A 14,598-nucleotide genomic window follows, 5' to 3' on the forward strand; every position below is an offset into this window, starting at 1 on the left:
AGGCTGCGGCACACTGCATTTTTCCCCACAGGCGCATGGAAGTAGCTATTCTCTGTTGACTAATCAATGTGTGTCAGGCTCCACCCTTGAGGAGACCGTTGTGCTTTAACGGGTGCCAAAAACGGGCATGGTACAAATCTGTTATTTTGGTACCGTTCTCAAAATGTTACAGGGGAAACACAAATCATCGTGTAGAGGGGCCGGGTTAATCAGATCACTACACATGCTACTGCATGACAAGATTTTGACTATTTAATAAAAAAAAAATCAGATGATGACCAGGGTTATCCTTTTATCACCATCATGATAATCTGGCTGCCTGGGTTTATTTTGATTTTACTGCTGTAGAATTGTCAAAAAAGAATTGTGCTGTACCGCGCTAGTGAATCTTGTCTGTGATTGGAAGGTCGTTCCGTAATGACAAGTATATGGGTGCAAAGCTCTACAGAAGGCTTAATATTGTGGCATTGGTTCCAAATAAATCAACTAATGAACTTGGAGAATGTTAGGAAAATATCTCCGGTTCATTGATAAGCTGCAGCAGATCAGAGGATATCAGCCGATAAGAATTTGCATTCATATTTAAAAGAATATGTGGTATTTGTGATCGGAACAAAAGGTGCATTCAGGAAGTTTTGGTTGTACTTAAGTGTCTGATCAGGTCTGAACAGTAGCTCCATGTGACCCCAACACACACACACACACTTACCTAACCCTAACCTTCAGCTACATCTACAAATAAAACTAACCCTCAAAAATAGTTTTCAAGTAGTTCAATAATAGTCTGTCTTCCTCTCTCTCTCTCTCTCTCTCTCTCTCTCACGCACACACTCACACACTCATTAACTTCCAAATTCGAGGAGGACTGCGGGAGATGAAACTGAACTTTGTGGCTTTGAAGTTTTCCAACATCTCTTTAACCTTCTCTTGTTGCTTTGCCTCTGATGGGAGTGTTTGAGAGGAGGGTTCGGTATGTGCCGCTCTCCACATGAATAGCCTTTATAATTGAGTTTTTTACTTTTTTTTTCATGTTTCCTGTCCTGTCTATGTCATTTTACATGGTAACCGTGTCGTCTATGTTCCGTATGTAGTGCACGTATTTGTATTCATGTATTTTCTTGATGTAGTTGGAGATGTAGCTGGCATTATTAACCCGACCAGGTTTCTATTTTCCGCATATTTGTGCATGGTGCTTACATTTTCTCGATTCTTGTCACAGATGCCTATAAACAATTTACAACATATACTTTCTTTTTCAAAGAAAATGTGCGTTTTCTTTATGAATTACAGTAAACATAAAACAACTACTTAAGGCTCGTGTGATCACTACTTCACAGACTAACACACGTGTCACAGGCTTATAGTGTGTGTTTGTTTTCACCCTGAGGTTAATTCAGGTCATGCAGAGTTTGAAATGTTTGTGTTTTCCTCCTGGTTCTCAATCTGCTCGTCTGTCACTGAAACATGTCATGCACGTCTGTGTGCATTAAAAAGTACAGCGTGTGAAATTTAGCAGCATTTATTGGTGAGTTTGCATGTTGCAGCAGAATATTCTTCACCTCACTCTAACCTTCCAAGTCAAAAAATGTTTTAATTTGTGGGCTGTTTTAAAAACATGGTGGTCCCAAAGTGTAATATTTTTATCTTTAAATTAAAATTATTTTACCAGAACCTATTATTGAATATAAACGAAATTCATCCGAGCATCATCCTTATTAGATGCAGAGAAAATAACGACTGACTTCACCACGGCTCTGCTTATTGAAGCAGGACAACTCCTGATATTAATGACACATTTGGCGAGTGCAAGGCGTACACCTAGAAACAAGCGTGACTGGAAGTTTCTCTCAAAGAATATGTGTGACAGCAGGATGATTAAAGATATTTCAAACAGCCATCTCTTTAGACCACCCACGCTGCCACCTTCCAATTTTTCACCCAAAAGAAATCTAAATATAACAACGGAGCGAAATTCTGAGAAAGTGAACAGTCAAACAATGAGGACATGCCTTATAAACATGCCCCTGCTTTCTCAGTGTTTATTCGTTTCTGGAAACATCTGGCATGGAATAAGTATGTCTATATTTCATCATAGGTTCCTGCTAATGTATGTGGACATGAAGTACATAAACAGCCAGAAAGGAAAGTCATAATCTATCGCGCCAAGGACATTTGTCAATGTTATTGAATTAATTTTACTCTGTAAGAGGAACGTTTACTGAGATGGAGTCTGCCCTTCAAATGGTGTGTCACTGAGCTACCCTTGTCTGATGAGGGAGGGAAGGAAGGAAGGAAGGAAGGAAGGAAGGATGAAGAGTGGGAGGGAGGGAGGGAGGGAAAGAGGGACGTTGAACGAGGGAGGCGAGGAAGACGTGGTGTTCGTTGCAGTTGGTGGCAGATGTTGTCGCCGTGGAGAGAGGCGAGCAAGGGAGGTAAACATCCACATATGCACACACTGTACGTACAGCACAGAGCATATGGACTCAACCACACATCCACCTCACCTGTACCCAACAAATGACTTTCAATGTATGAAGGCGGGGACAGAGGGGAAAAAGACGGTGAATGAGTCAGGGAAGTGAAACATAAAGCAATTAACTCTTTATTCCACGCACACACTCCCACACTGGTAATGGGTAAAATGCACTTGACAGCGAACCCAACATGCACTTCTTTTGAATGTAAAGCTATGTGTCAGTTTGAAAATCAATGCAACAGTGCAGAGTTGAAAAGAGGATAGAGGTGAAGGTAAGGTGAGCACAGTGGAGGCTGATGAAGGCAGATTTGATAAAAGACTGGAAAGAGAGATGAAAGAGTAAAGAGCGCTGGACAAAGTTCAGAGTGTACGTTTATAGGATGGACACTGGAGACGTGCTTCTCGTTTCCTGGCACCCGTGTTTTTATGCAGCAGAGCATAAATTACTTATCACCAGCACTGACGTCAGTGTTTCTCTGAAGGACTATATTCACAGCCTTTTAGATGTATTTTCTGTGAGTGGTGATGTCAGACAGTCTGTAACAATTGCCTCTTCAGATGTGAAGGTGCTTTCTGTTTGTTTTGTATTGTGTGTGGAAAACACATGAAGTAGACGGTTGCCCTAAATCAGTGGTTCTCGAAGAAACACCTTTAATGCCAACGTTATAATACAGTGGTGTAAATAGGCCGAGCAAAGTCTGCTACGGACTGATCACAGGAGGCAGATTTATTCCCAATTAGATGTGTTGCTCTCTCATCATCCTCCTCTTCCTCACATAATACAGTGTTTCACACACAGAGGTATAGTAGAATTAGATTAAAAGGATTATTTGTGAGATATTACATTACATTACATGTCATTAGGCAGACACTTTTATCCAAAGGGACTTACAAGGTAATTGAGTACATACAGCCAGGGGTGGAGTCGAACTTGCGACCATGATGTCTTTTGCAGACAAGGTACAGGTCTTAACCACTGAGCCACTCCACCGCTATCACATACCCTGGTATAAACAGTAGAACAGTATTTCTGATTTTCCTTCAGGTACCACCAGAGGAAGCTCGCGTACCACTGCTGCTACTCGTACCACAGTTTGAGAACCATTGGCTCAAACCTTTAGTTAAAATGCCCTTAAGGTGAAATATTGTCAGAATATGAAACCTTTGCCTCATGTGATTTGAACTGAAGCACTCACATGTGACCTCAGTGACTCTTCTTGTTGCCTCACAGGGGGTTTAAATGAGGCAACCGCTTTCAGTTCATTAGTAGAATAAAAGTCAAATTACCGTTTCTATTAAAACAGCAAATATGACCTTATTATTATGTAGAGACGGAATGTGCGCCCTTTGTTTTCTCGTCCGTCTTTCTTTCATGTTACTTTGAGATCTTTCATGAACTGACAGCGAGCCCCTGTCTCTGAACAAATGCTTTAATTAAAACAAAGACTGCACTTTGAAACAAAAAAGGGATGCTTCTGTTTAGCATGCTCCACCTTCTGTCCTCCAGACTCTCCTGTGTGTTCCCCCTCCCTCACCTGCACTCCTTTGCTCAGATGACCTTCCCCCTCTCCCATGTCCTTGTGCCGCTCCCTCCCCTCTTTACCTCTGTCTGGTCGGGGCGGCTGTCACGGTGATATCCTTGGTGCAGCGGTTTTGATCTTTGCCTTCAATAATGAATGAAAGGATACTATTCGTCAATCACTTCAAAACCATGTAGCCCACAATGCCCAAGGTCAGGACAGCGGCAGCTGTCAGAGGGGATGATGGCTTACACAGACAGGTGTGTGAAGGGTACATGCACCGCACATACACACAAAAGAGAGCACCCGAGTGAAGGGGAGGCGGACAACAATTAGCCAAATAAGGGAGGGAAACGATGAAAAGGTCCACATGTAGCACCTGTCACTTCTCAGGTGTGAGTGGAAATTTACATTGGCTAATAAAATAAATGCGCTAATTCACCATTGCTGAAATAAACTCATGTTAATGGTGGTATCATTATGTACAACTGAATACGTAAAGCAGACGCTGCAGTCATTCGGGGTTTCTTCACATAGGCCGATATCGTGATGTATCGCTATATGATCGCGTATTGTGTCGTAGCATGAGGTTCCCAGTGATTTCCACCCCTAGTTCATGCACAAACACATAATACTGTCCCACCATCTGTTTTTTTGTTATTTTTTAAATGAACATTGACCCTATTTTGTTCATTTTAGCGTGCCAGCAACAAGTGTAGGCTGAAAGTGTAAGTGTATTATATATACAGTATGAGAGGGTTGCAGTCTGTCATCTACTTCCTCTTCGTTTTCAGCCATCTGTATTTTAAGCAATCTCCACTGCAGACCCTGGTTTTCTTCTCTGGTTGAGAGATTTTTGAGAGGAGTAGTGAGGCTTTTTGGGTTTGGTATTGTTCAGTATTGTCCACTCATAGCAGCTAGCTGCTCTCTGTTAGCTCACCAGACGTGAATATGTACAGTATTAAAGGACAGAGAAAGGCCTTCTCTTGATGGATGTAGCTGCTCTAATTTAGTTTTAATTAGTAACTTGTTTTCTTGTGTTGTGGTGGTTGTTTTCTGCATTGTCTGTTTTTATGATGTACTGTAACTTTTAAGTGTACCGATGCTTCCGTCTTGGCCAGGTCTCTCTTGAAAAAGAGAGATTTTAATCTCAATGAGGCGTTTCTTACCTGGTTAAATAAAGGATATTGTCTTAAAAGTGTTTCTGCCAGCATTTCCCCATGGCAAAAAAAAAAATATCCCAATCAGTCACTTAATACAAGGCCTTGGTGATTTGCCTGAGTGTTTTGTTGGGTGTGGGATTACGACACATCTCTTTCTTAATTCTTTTGTGTCCAAGCTGTGTTTCCTTGGCTCTTGTCCCTGCTCTCTGCTCTCGTTACAGCTCACTGTACTGCAAATTGAGCTGATGTACTGTATATATTGTATGTCTTGCAAAGCAAAAAGACAAGAAGTTATTTTTCTTACATACCAGGAAATAAACACAAATGGCTCACATTAAAACCAGGCTGTTGTTGAGCAAAACACTTGAGACGGGTGAACTGTCACTAAAATACACGGCTATTATAATAATTCACATAATTGGTGAATCTTTGATTAGCTCCATAGACAGAGAGAGAGCATGGAAGATGGAAGCCAGGAAATTACAGTTGAGGACCGAGAGTAAAGGAAAGCAGGAGAGGATAGTGCAGAGATTAAAAAATGGGATTGGCCTAATACTGTGTTTCAAGACTCGAGTCTTATCATCAAATAAGGTGTGGTTAGAATTACAATTGTCGTCAACTCGTAAGATTTCAAAATTAAAAAAAAATACTGAGAAAAAAAAAATCAAAAAATATATCACCTAGAAATATTTTTTAATGAATCCATCAATCATCGAGTTCCCCTCAACTCACTGTGGCAAACCTCTTGATCCCGACTCTGACTTATGCCGTTGTACGGATGGTTGGAAAACATTTTGGCCTGCACATTTTTCAGTTTACCAGCTCATTAATGATGAGAGGTCCTCCACTGAAGACAGCCCCGAGAGGGGAGATATGGATATTAAAGCAACAGGACAATTAAATTAGCTGTAGCAGAGAGCGTGACAGCCAGAGAAGAGAAATGAGAAGCTAGCAGAGGAAAAAAGACGGAGGGAGATTAAGTGATACTCTCCACTTGCAGTCCACGCAGACTGAAGAAAACCACACATTACTCTTCTGTCTGTCACTGTGTTCATACATTGCACTGTGTATTAGGTGTGTGTGTGTAATGAGTGTGTTGAGAGAGAGACAGAGAGCCTGGAGTCATGGTGTCACACTATCACATGTCTAAATTCAGCCTTGTTTGTGAAATCTCTGCGTATCCGCGTGGATGTGGGTCAAGGGTGTGCGTGTGAAGCCCAGTGGCTGCGATGTGAAGAAGGCGTGGTGATCGTGTTGGACAGGTTCTGTAGCAAACGGCTATTATTGCCCCCACTCACTGTTACATGGTGGCACAAGTGACACACACTCCACACTGTCCTCTCCCGTCAGCCGTGTTCCCTGATCTGTGAACGCAACCCTGACTGATTGGATTGATAATAGTTGTGTGTAAGTACAAGTTTCCTCAGCTATCTGCAGAGCAACTCTTGCATTTAATGAGGGGAGTATAAAACGCTCGGGAAATGATCGAGGGAGCGCTGAGTCTGAGTCTGGGGGGGGGTGAAAAAGAAAATAATTATTGTATGCATGTGTTTGTGTTTGTCATTCAAAAGTATTGAAGTGTTTTCCGAGTCGCTCATGTACACAACTTTCTTCAGAATGAGAGTGGAGTCTGCTGCCTCAGCGGGAGGTTTTTATTTATTTCACTCCCTCCCCACTCACCTCCTCTCTCCTCCTGTTCGCTTGTCTGCTCATCAGGAGATCGGAGCTGACAGTTGTGAGGGAGGGAAGGAGGGTGTTGTGTGTGTGTTTTGGTTGTTGTGTATTTGTCCTAACATGTACCCCTGCAGTGTGGTCCACCTCTGAAATGTCACTGATCAGAGACTCTTCCACCTGATTACCCCACCCTCCACTCAGATATTCCTCCACCCTCACCCATATCATCTCTCGCCATCTCTCCCACTCCTCCTCTTCAATTCTTGCACCCTATTTATTATCCCCTTAACTCCCCCTTCCATTGACCCGCGCTCCAGTGACCCCCCAGTGCATTCATAACATAATTCTTTAAGACATTCAAGGTTGACAGAGCCGGCACACACAGTTCCACACACACACACACACGCTTAAACTTGCAGTAACACATTATGATCTCCTGCTATACACAAGCAGCTTTTTTTTTTTACAAACAAAACTCTTGTTGAGTTAATACATAGCATATAAAAATTTGACATAACAACTACAAGTTCAGTAAACACACTCTATCTATCTATAGACATTGAGAAAGATTACATATATATATATATATATATATAAATGTATATATATATATCTATATATATATATACACGCATAGTTAAGCTGACATCAATAAATGTTTGGAAGAAAACAATAAATAAATGTTAATTTCACGGCTGCCCAGTCACAGCTTCAGTTAGCACAAGGCTTGTTTAAGTTAAAGGCCCAATATGTAATACTCGAGAGCCCGCAGTCATCGCAGTTGAGCACGCATGTCAGATCAAATATAAAAAGGTTGTTGGAGTTGATGCCAGTCGGCTGTCATGTCTGTTAAATTTACTTACAGGTTAAGGAAAGGGACTCACTCCAAGTCATTGCCTGACTGCCTTCTTGCAAATTGGAGAGCATATCATCGCAGAAACGCCAGACCATTTTTAACATCTTAGGTCTTGTCTAAAGCATTTTAGCCAAAGAGCGAGATTTAATTGGCAGTAAATCCAGAGATTTGTCTTCAGCTGGAAGCTCTGAATCACTTCCTCCTATCTTGCTTTCATTAGCAATACACTGGCTGTATGCTGTGCCTATAGCTCGTTAGTACTATCTGTATTTACTCTAGCGGTCACGCAGAACTCGTGAACTCATAATCGCGACACACACTTGGTATGCTGGGCCTCCTAAACTCAAACCTGTCGTCTATTTCAGCACATCGTCCTATCACTGTCTTTGATACGCAGCAGCAAACTCCAGCAAAGTTAAAACCTGGAGTCTTGTATGCGTCTCTCACAATACAGCTTTTTCTTTTTTGATGGTGTATGCAATATGTCTCCTGCGCTGTCAAGTGCAACAATCAGCACGTCAGGGTCGGTCATTCGTCTGTCAGGGTTTGAACAGACAGCTGTCAGTCACAGTATTCGAAAAAACAATGATTGGAGCATTTTATCAACAAGGCTTGAGTTGAAGTGCAGTCACATCCTGTCAGCACCACACCGCTGTCCACAAGTGTACTTCCCGTCCAGTGCTGTTCAGTTGTGGTCTCACCCTGTGGTCTCCCGATCTTTGAGTTCAGCTGAGGCTGTTGGGATAAGTGGGCAAAGCTGCTGCCTGGTGGGTGAGCATTAAAAAGCACTTTGATTTCATCATCATCAAAGGCAGCAGGTGTTTTCTGCTTTCTGCTGTCAACGTCTGTGGTTACTGGATTTTCTCAGTTAGTTCTCTGTATTGGAATTGTGTGTGTGTGTGTGTGTGGTGTGTCAGTGTGGTGGTCCTCTTTAGGACCTTTTCCTGCACAAACACCAGTAGTCCTCATGGAGACCAAACATACGGCAGCGCTTCATTCATGACAAACTGGTTAGGTGAAGGTTGGGTATGGCTTTAAAGGGTTATAGTTACAGGAAGGAATAATGCTTCGTTTAGGCAGTCAATGCAGTGTCAAAACCTCTGTGGAAAAGACAGTGAGACAGGAACCCTCATTCAGATTGTTGAGAGACCATTTCTGTTTCTAATTTGTCTCTGAATTTCTATCTTATTTCTTGAAATGTCCTGATAGCATCACTAAATAGAAAAAAAGAAGTTATGAATATATGAATAAGCCGCTGCCCAAAGCCCTCGCAATACTGTAATAAACATGACTAATCCTTTAATTTCAATGATTCACTTATCCGTCTGCCTGATAGATATATAAAACTATCTTCTCTCTCTGACCTCAACAGTCTTGTCACACACACTTTATGAGAAAAAACATGTAGGCCAACAGTTGTTAGATCTTTTGGGCAGGGATGGAAGAACGACATGCTAGGTGGGTAATTAAGTGATGTTGTAGACCTCCTCCTCCTTTGCTGTCGATGACACTCACCTGTCCTCCCAAACTAAATGTTGTTATAAAGACATTGACAGGTGTAGGTAAACAGCTGCGTCTTGACTTAAGGAGGTGACACTCCTGTGTTTGAGCCATGTCGTTGCTTAGTTTCATGGGTATGCGTGTCTGACCACTCCTCACTGGAACAGACTGGATACCTGAGATTGCTTTTCTGGTGTGCAGTGCGTGTACTCTCTTCTGTCATAGTGTCTAGTGCTGGCTTTGAAAAACACTGGGATGCAGTGCTTGTTGTGGAGCCCCGGAGTTTCTCATATACTCCAGACACGTATTTGATGGCATGACTGGTGCAGACTTTAAAACACATTTTTCAATGCCGTGGCCCCATCACTCTGATCAAGATGATTTCAGCATGTTTGCGATCAGGATTATCACCAACGCAGAACAGCAACTATTTAAAAATTGTTAGAAGAAGGAAAGCAGTGCAGAATGCCGTCGAGCAGAATTGTTTTAATATCCAGTTCATCAGCTTTCAGGTCAGAGTTGCAGCTCACCTGAAATTCACCTCACTCTTATGAATTTCACCCTCCTCCAGCTCTCTGCAGAGGTTATAGCTCTTGCCGCCTCCCTCTTAGTCACAGTTTCATCCTAATGTTGCCTTTTTCTGTGTTTCTTTCTCATTCCTCTGCCAACTGCTGCATAAATCAGAAACAGGTGTTGTTGATAGATGTCGGCTTCTGTTTTTTTATACGGGAGCTTTCCCACTGGACCTTCAGGTTGCATTATGATTTGACTATTAGGGCTGTCACTTTTTATTTGAAAGTTGATGTCATTTCAAACATGGGCTGTAAAATTAAACTGTAGTGGCCTGTTTGAATTCCATGCTGCCGTCTCATATATCATTTGACGTAGGATCCAGTAGAGGGCACTTCCTCCCATACGATATGACAGTGACTTTACAAGAGGGACCAGTACAGACTAAGTGAATTTGGCAAAGGTGGCTGCAGCAGTGACAGCACCTTGGAGATACAAGCTGACATTAGAGGGGACTCCTCTCTCGAAGTAACAAAGTACTTCGAGTTATGATTACTCACAAAGTAATCACAACTCTCTCTATAAGGTGGCGTATAAATATCTTTGTGTGCCATGGCATCTATACACTGTGAGCCTGTGTTCTCACCTGCAGGTTTTATTGTATATTATAGAGCTGTACTCTGGTCTAATATTATTACATTTTACTGAAAAGCTGTCAGAGATTCCTCAGGTTGTCAGTGAGTTCCTGTTCCGGGAGTATTTATTCCATGCTGTATATATACACTAATACTATCAGTATTGTTAATTAAGAATTTTAAAAAACAGAATAGAACAACAAACTGAATAAATAGTTAAAGAAAAATGCATTGAAAAATATTCAATAATAGTGAGTGTGTTGTATAATTTCAGGGTATAAGTGACAAAGCCTGTTGACCTGATTTTCTTTTCCCATTGTCTCTTGCTGGGAACTTCTCATGAAGTGGCTGCAGAGGACTTGTTTTAAATCATTTAAGTGTTTTCACTTGACCTTTGTGAAGTCTCATTTCTCAGCCCCTTCACTTTGCATTGTCTGTGTTTAATTAGCCCCCCCCCCCACCTGCCAAAGTCTTATGACTGGTACCAACATGCCAACAATTTAACTTGTATGTCCTGTGTTCACCTCACACTCACTGTCCAGCTGACTGTGGAAACAAGTGGAGGCAGACTTACTAGATTAAAAAGGAGAAGAACTCATTTGCACCCTATAATCAAATAGACCTCTGTTACCACTGCTAAAAAAAAAAAAAAAACTGCATCGTGGCGCAACTTTGACTTTGACAAATTCATACAAAATGACTTGTAATATAAGACTGATTTAGTTATTTCCTCCCCTCATGCATGGGAATGACAGTTTCATGGTGAGTGTGTGTGTGTGTGTCTGAGTGAGGGAGTGAGGGAGTGAGACAGACTATCTTTAAATCAGTATTCATAAGTTATAACCAGTTCTGCCAGCCCTGTCTCACAGTAGGGGTCAAGCTTTTTTCTGGAGTGAATGACCCTAATTCTGACATGATACACACACATGAAAACACACAGGAAGAGCTCATTCCTCACCCTACAACGTTCTGAATTTCATTTACACCGCCGGGTTTCCTCTGTACGTCTGAATGCTGGTCCACTAAAAAGGTTTTGTTTGACCACATTAGCCATATGGGCAACTTCTAATCTTGCAGCACAAATATTAACGCGTTGACCCACGCTGTTGCCCCATGACCTCATATTGTGCCAGGGAAGATATTACATCTCACGACAGCAGTTACTGTGAAATGTAGGACTCGTTGTAAGATGTTAAATACAGCCCAATACAAGAATGATGATCTTTACAGGCCCATTTGTAAAGGACAAGTCATTTAGAGTCTAATGACCAATAACTGTAAATGTGCAGAAAGACTGGACGATCAGCCCCAGAGCTGTGACCCTGCTGTCCTTTCATCACAACTCTCATCTCCTTGGCAAATTTAATCCCACCCCAGCATCTGCAGCTTCATAAGAGCCTGCAGAGCGGAGACGTGCACGCGTTGCAGTATACGGGGGAAAGCAACAACTTGATCTGACACACACACACACACACACACTCTTTGAAAATGTTGGACTGTTGAGCGACTAGAGAAGGAGGGATGAACAAAGAGGGGAGGTGTCCTTGATAGACAGACGACCGCTTAGAAAAAGACAAGACTGTAGGTGAGTGAGAGAGAGTGACGTGTTGACACTGATTGACACAGACAGACAGAGGGACCGATGACATTGTTGAGTGAAACACGCTGTTGGCTGACCTTGTTCCTCTGCGATGTGGTGTTCTCCATCTTTGTCTCCGGTTCCTAATGGACTCTCTTAAAAGTAGTACATTAAAAGGCCAATGGTGAGTGGAGGGTGTGTGGGGGTGGACACAACATGCAGCTGTACATTAAAGAGGTGGTGGATGAGTGCAATGGCAGTGCAGGCGGAGAGCACACGGTGTCCACATCTCTCTGTGCTGTGAATGTCTGCACTATACATTAGTTTTTAACTGGAGGGGTGGTCTGTGCTAAGCTGTGTAGGTCTCTCCTCTGCTCCCCCCGCCCCACACACACACACAGAGGCAGGCAGAGGTGAGTTATTGTGCTGGTCAGCAGTATGACATTGGAGTCTGCATTGCTAGCCATCGTCCGTAGAAGCGGAATATTCCAAATAAATCCTTAGACTCACATGCACACTCACCCCTCCCCCAACACCACCACCCCCCCTCCCTCTTTCTATCTCTCTCTGTCTCGCACACACACACACACACACACACATGCATAAATCTATCATCGATGGAACACTTCCCCCCTGTGCGCGGAGCGGGCAGCTATCAATCTCACCAAGTGAGAGAGAGGAGTGGGACAGGAGCCGGCAGAGAAAGAGAAGGGGAGAAAAAAGGGTGGCCCTAAAACATCCACAGGGAACTGAGGATTAAGGAAGGAACAATGGAGACAAAATGAGGTGGCTTGAGGAGAGACAGACGTGGAGAAGTTGAAATGGCAGGGTGGAGAGAAGATTGAGTTGACGGGAGAAAGGGCGAGGGAAAATGGAATGTAAAACTTTGCCTTCAGAGTTATGGGCCTGTCCATACATACTGTAGCGAGCAGATAAGCTTTCCCCCTATAACCCAGTTTGTGTGTGACTGTGTGTGTAAATGGTTGATGGGTTGAATATCAATCTTACCTATGCAACCCACACCCAGACGCTGGGTTTTGTGTAGTGGGTCCTGACCCTAAGAAGGTGACTATCCTGCAGCGAGTTGCTTTGAACAGGGACCGTTTTGATCTTGTGAGCCACGTCTGAGCGCTGGAGCCAAGAGGTAAAGACTGGATGCCTTTGTTTGGACAGCAGCTGTTTAGCTAATGTACCTTGTAATGTAGGGCGAATGATTTCAACAGGCTTCCCATTAGATTTGGCAAATCACTACACAATACTATGCTTGGATGCCAGTATCGAATACCGCAGACAAGTTTTCGGGAAAGTACACGAGGTTCAGAGTTGTAGGAGTTGTTGGATTAGGGATAGTCTTTGTAGGGGTGACTGTGTCTGGTCACAAAATCTGACACGGATAGACCACAGATGTTATGTTTGCTTTCTTGTATTTGTTCTTCTTCCATTAATGTCTAATTTCCTTTTTGCATTTACATAGTATATATCTTTTCTACTTTTATTGTTGATTCCTGGCCAGAAACAGAGCTCTCCCCCCCACGTGTCCTTCCGTTTAAATGTGTTTTACCTGGGTTAGGGTAACCCTTTGTGTCTTTGTGTATATGACAAAAGGAAAACATCCTAATAGAGTGGGGATCTCCAGACAGAGACCTGGTCAGTCTTAAACATGTTCATCATCGGATTTTGGTTACACTCACAGCCTGTCTCTGCAGGTATAAATAAAAGAAATAGAAAGGTGAGAAGATCAGGGTTATGGCTGCTGGACCGCAAGCAAATGTGCTGCCTTGAACCTGTGTGAAATGACAAATGAGTTTCAATCTGAGGAGCAGTAAAAAAGTACATGCAATACACAGCCACGTTGCTTACCTTTTGTTGCCTTGACATGTCTGACATGTTGTCAATGGCTGGATTTAGTTGCTATGTTTGCATTTTTAAAATAACACGCAGCTTGGTTGTACAATAATAAAAAATGAACTGCGGAAAATCACATTTTCTCCAAATTCTTGTGTAAATAATAAAAGAGAAATTGATTTTTAAATAGTAAATAGAGTTGCGTTGCCCAAGAATGAGAACTGTAGACATTTTGAAGTCGAAAAAGTAAAGTATTGTTTTCTCTTTTTCTCCGTTTTCTTGTCTACCAGAGGTGGCCCCCTACCTGCGAGGAGGTGGAGCGGGGCAGCAATTGATGTTGGAGGGAAACAAGTTGGTTCTGACCTGCCTGGCTGGAGGCAGCTGGCCTATGCAGTATCGATGGACCCTCAACAGCAGCAACATCACCGACTGGACACCAAACTACAGGTCAGCTAGCACCGACGGGCAGGAACTCACCTTTCGTCGTAAATCCTTTTGTTAGTAAAGTGTATAACTCGTGTGTTAATAACGTCGTCCATGCTTTGACTCCCATCTGTGGCATGGAAAGAACAGCTGCAGCACAAGAGCTGTTCCTGTTTGTGATGGAGTGCGTTGAGAGAGAAGGTCAGAACAATTAGGCTGTGGCACAAAATTGGAAATAATAATTGCATTAGCAGTATAAATTTGTGTGTCGCCTAGGCACGGAAAGAGGAGAACCAATCAATATGGGTGAGCTTCATTCTCTGCTTTTCTCTCCGCTTCTGTTCCTCCGCCAGGCTCCTGTCCCTTTGTGTGCCGGTTCGTTTAAGAGCGAAGCAAACCCTCTCGGCAAAACTGCAG

General features: G+C 42.7%; 1 protein-coding gene across 1 annotated transcript in view; it reads left to right on the forward strand.

Annotated features, from left to right (window-relative positions):
* Positions 1-14,598, forward strand: part of LOC122770968 (protein sidekick-1-like) — a 262,286-nt gene that overhangs the window by 88,833 nt on the left and 158,855 nt on the right. The window contains exon 2 of the mRNA XM_044028205.1: positions 14,049-14,205. Coding sequence (XP_043884140.1) covers positions 14,049-14,205 — 157 coding nt within the window. The remainder of the gene's footprint in view (positions 1-14,048; positions 14,206-14,598) is intronic.

This window comes from Solea senegalensis, linkage group LG6 (genome assembly GCF_019176455.1).
Source record: "Solea senegalensis isolate Sse05_10M linkage group LG6, IFAPA_SoseM_1, whole genome shotgun sequence".
In the NCBI taxonomy this organism is placed as follows: Eukaryota; Metazoa; Chordata; class Actinopteri; order Pleuronectiformes; family Soleidae; genus Solea; species Solea senegalensis.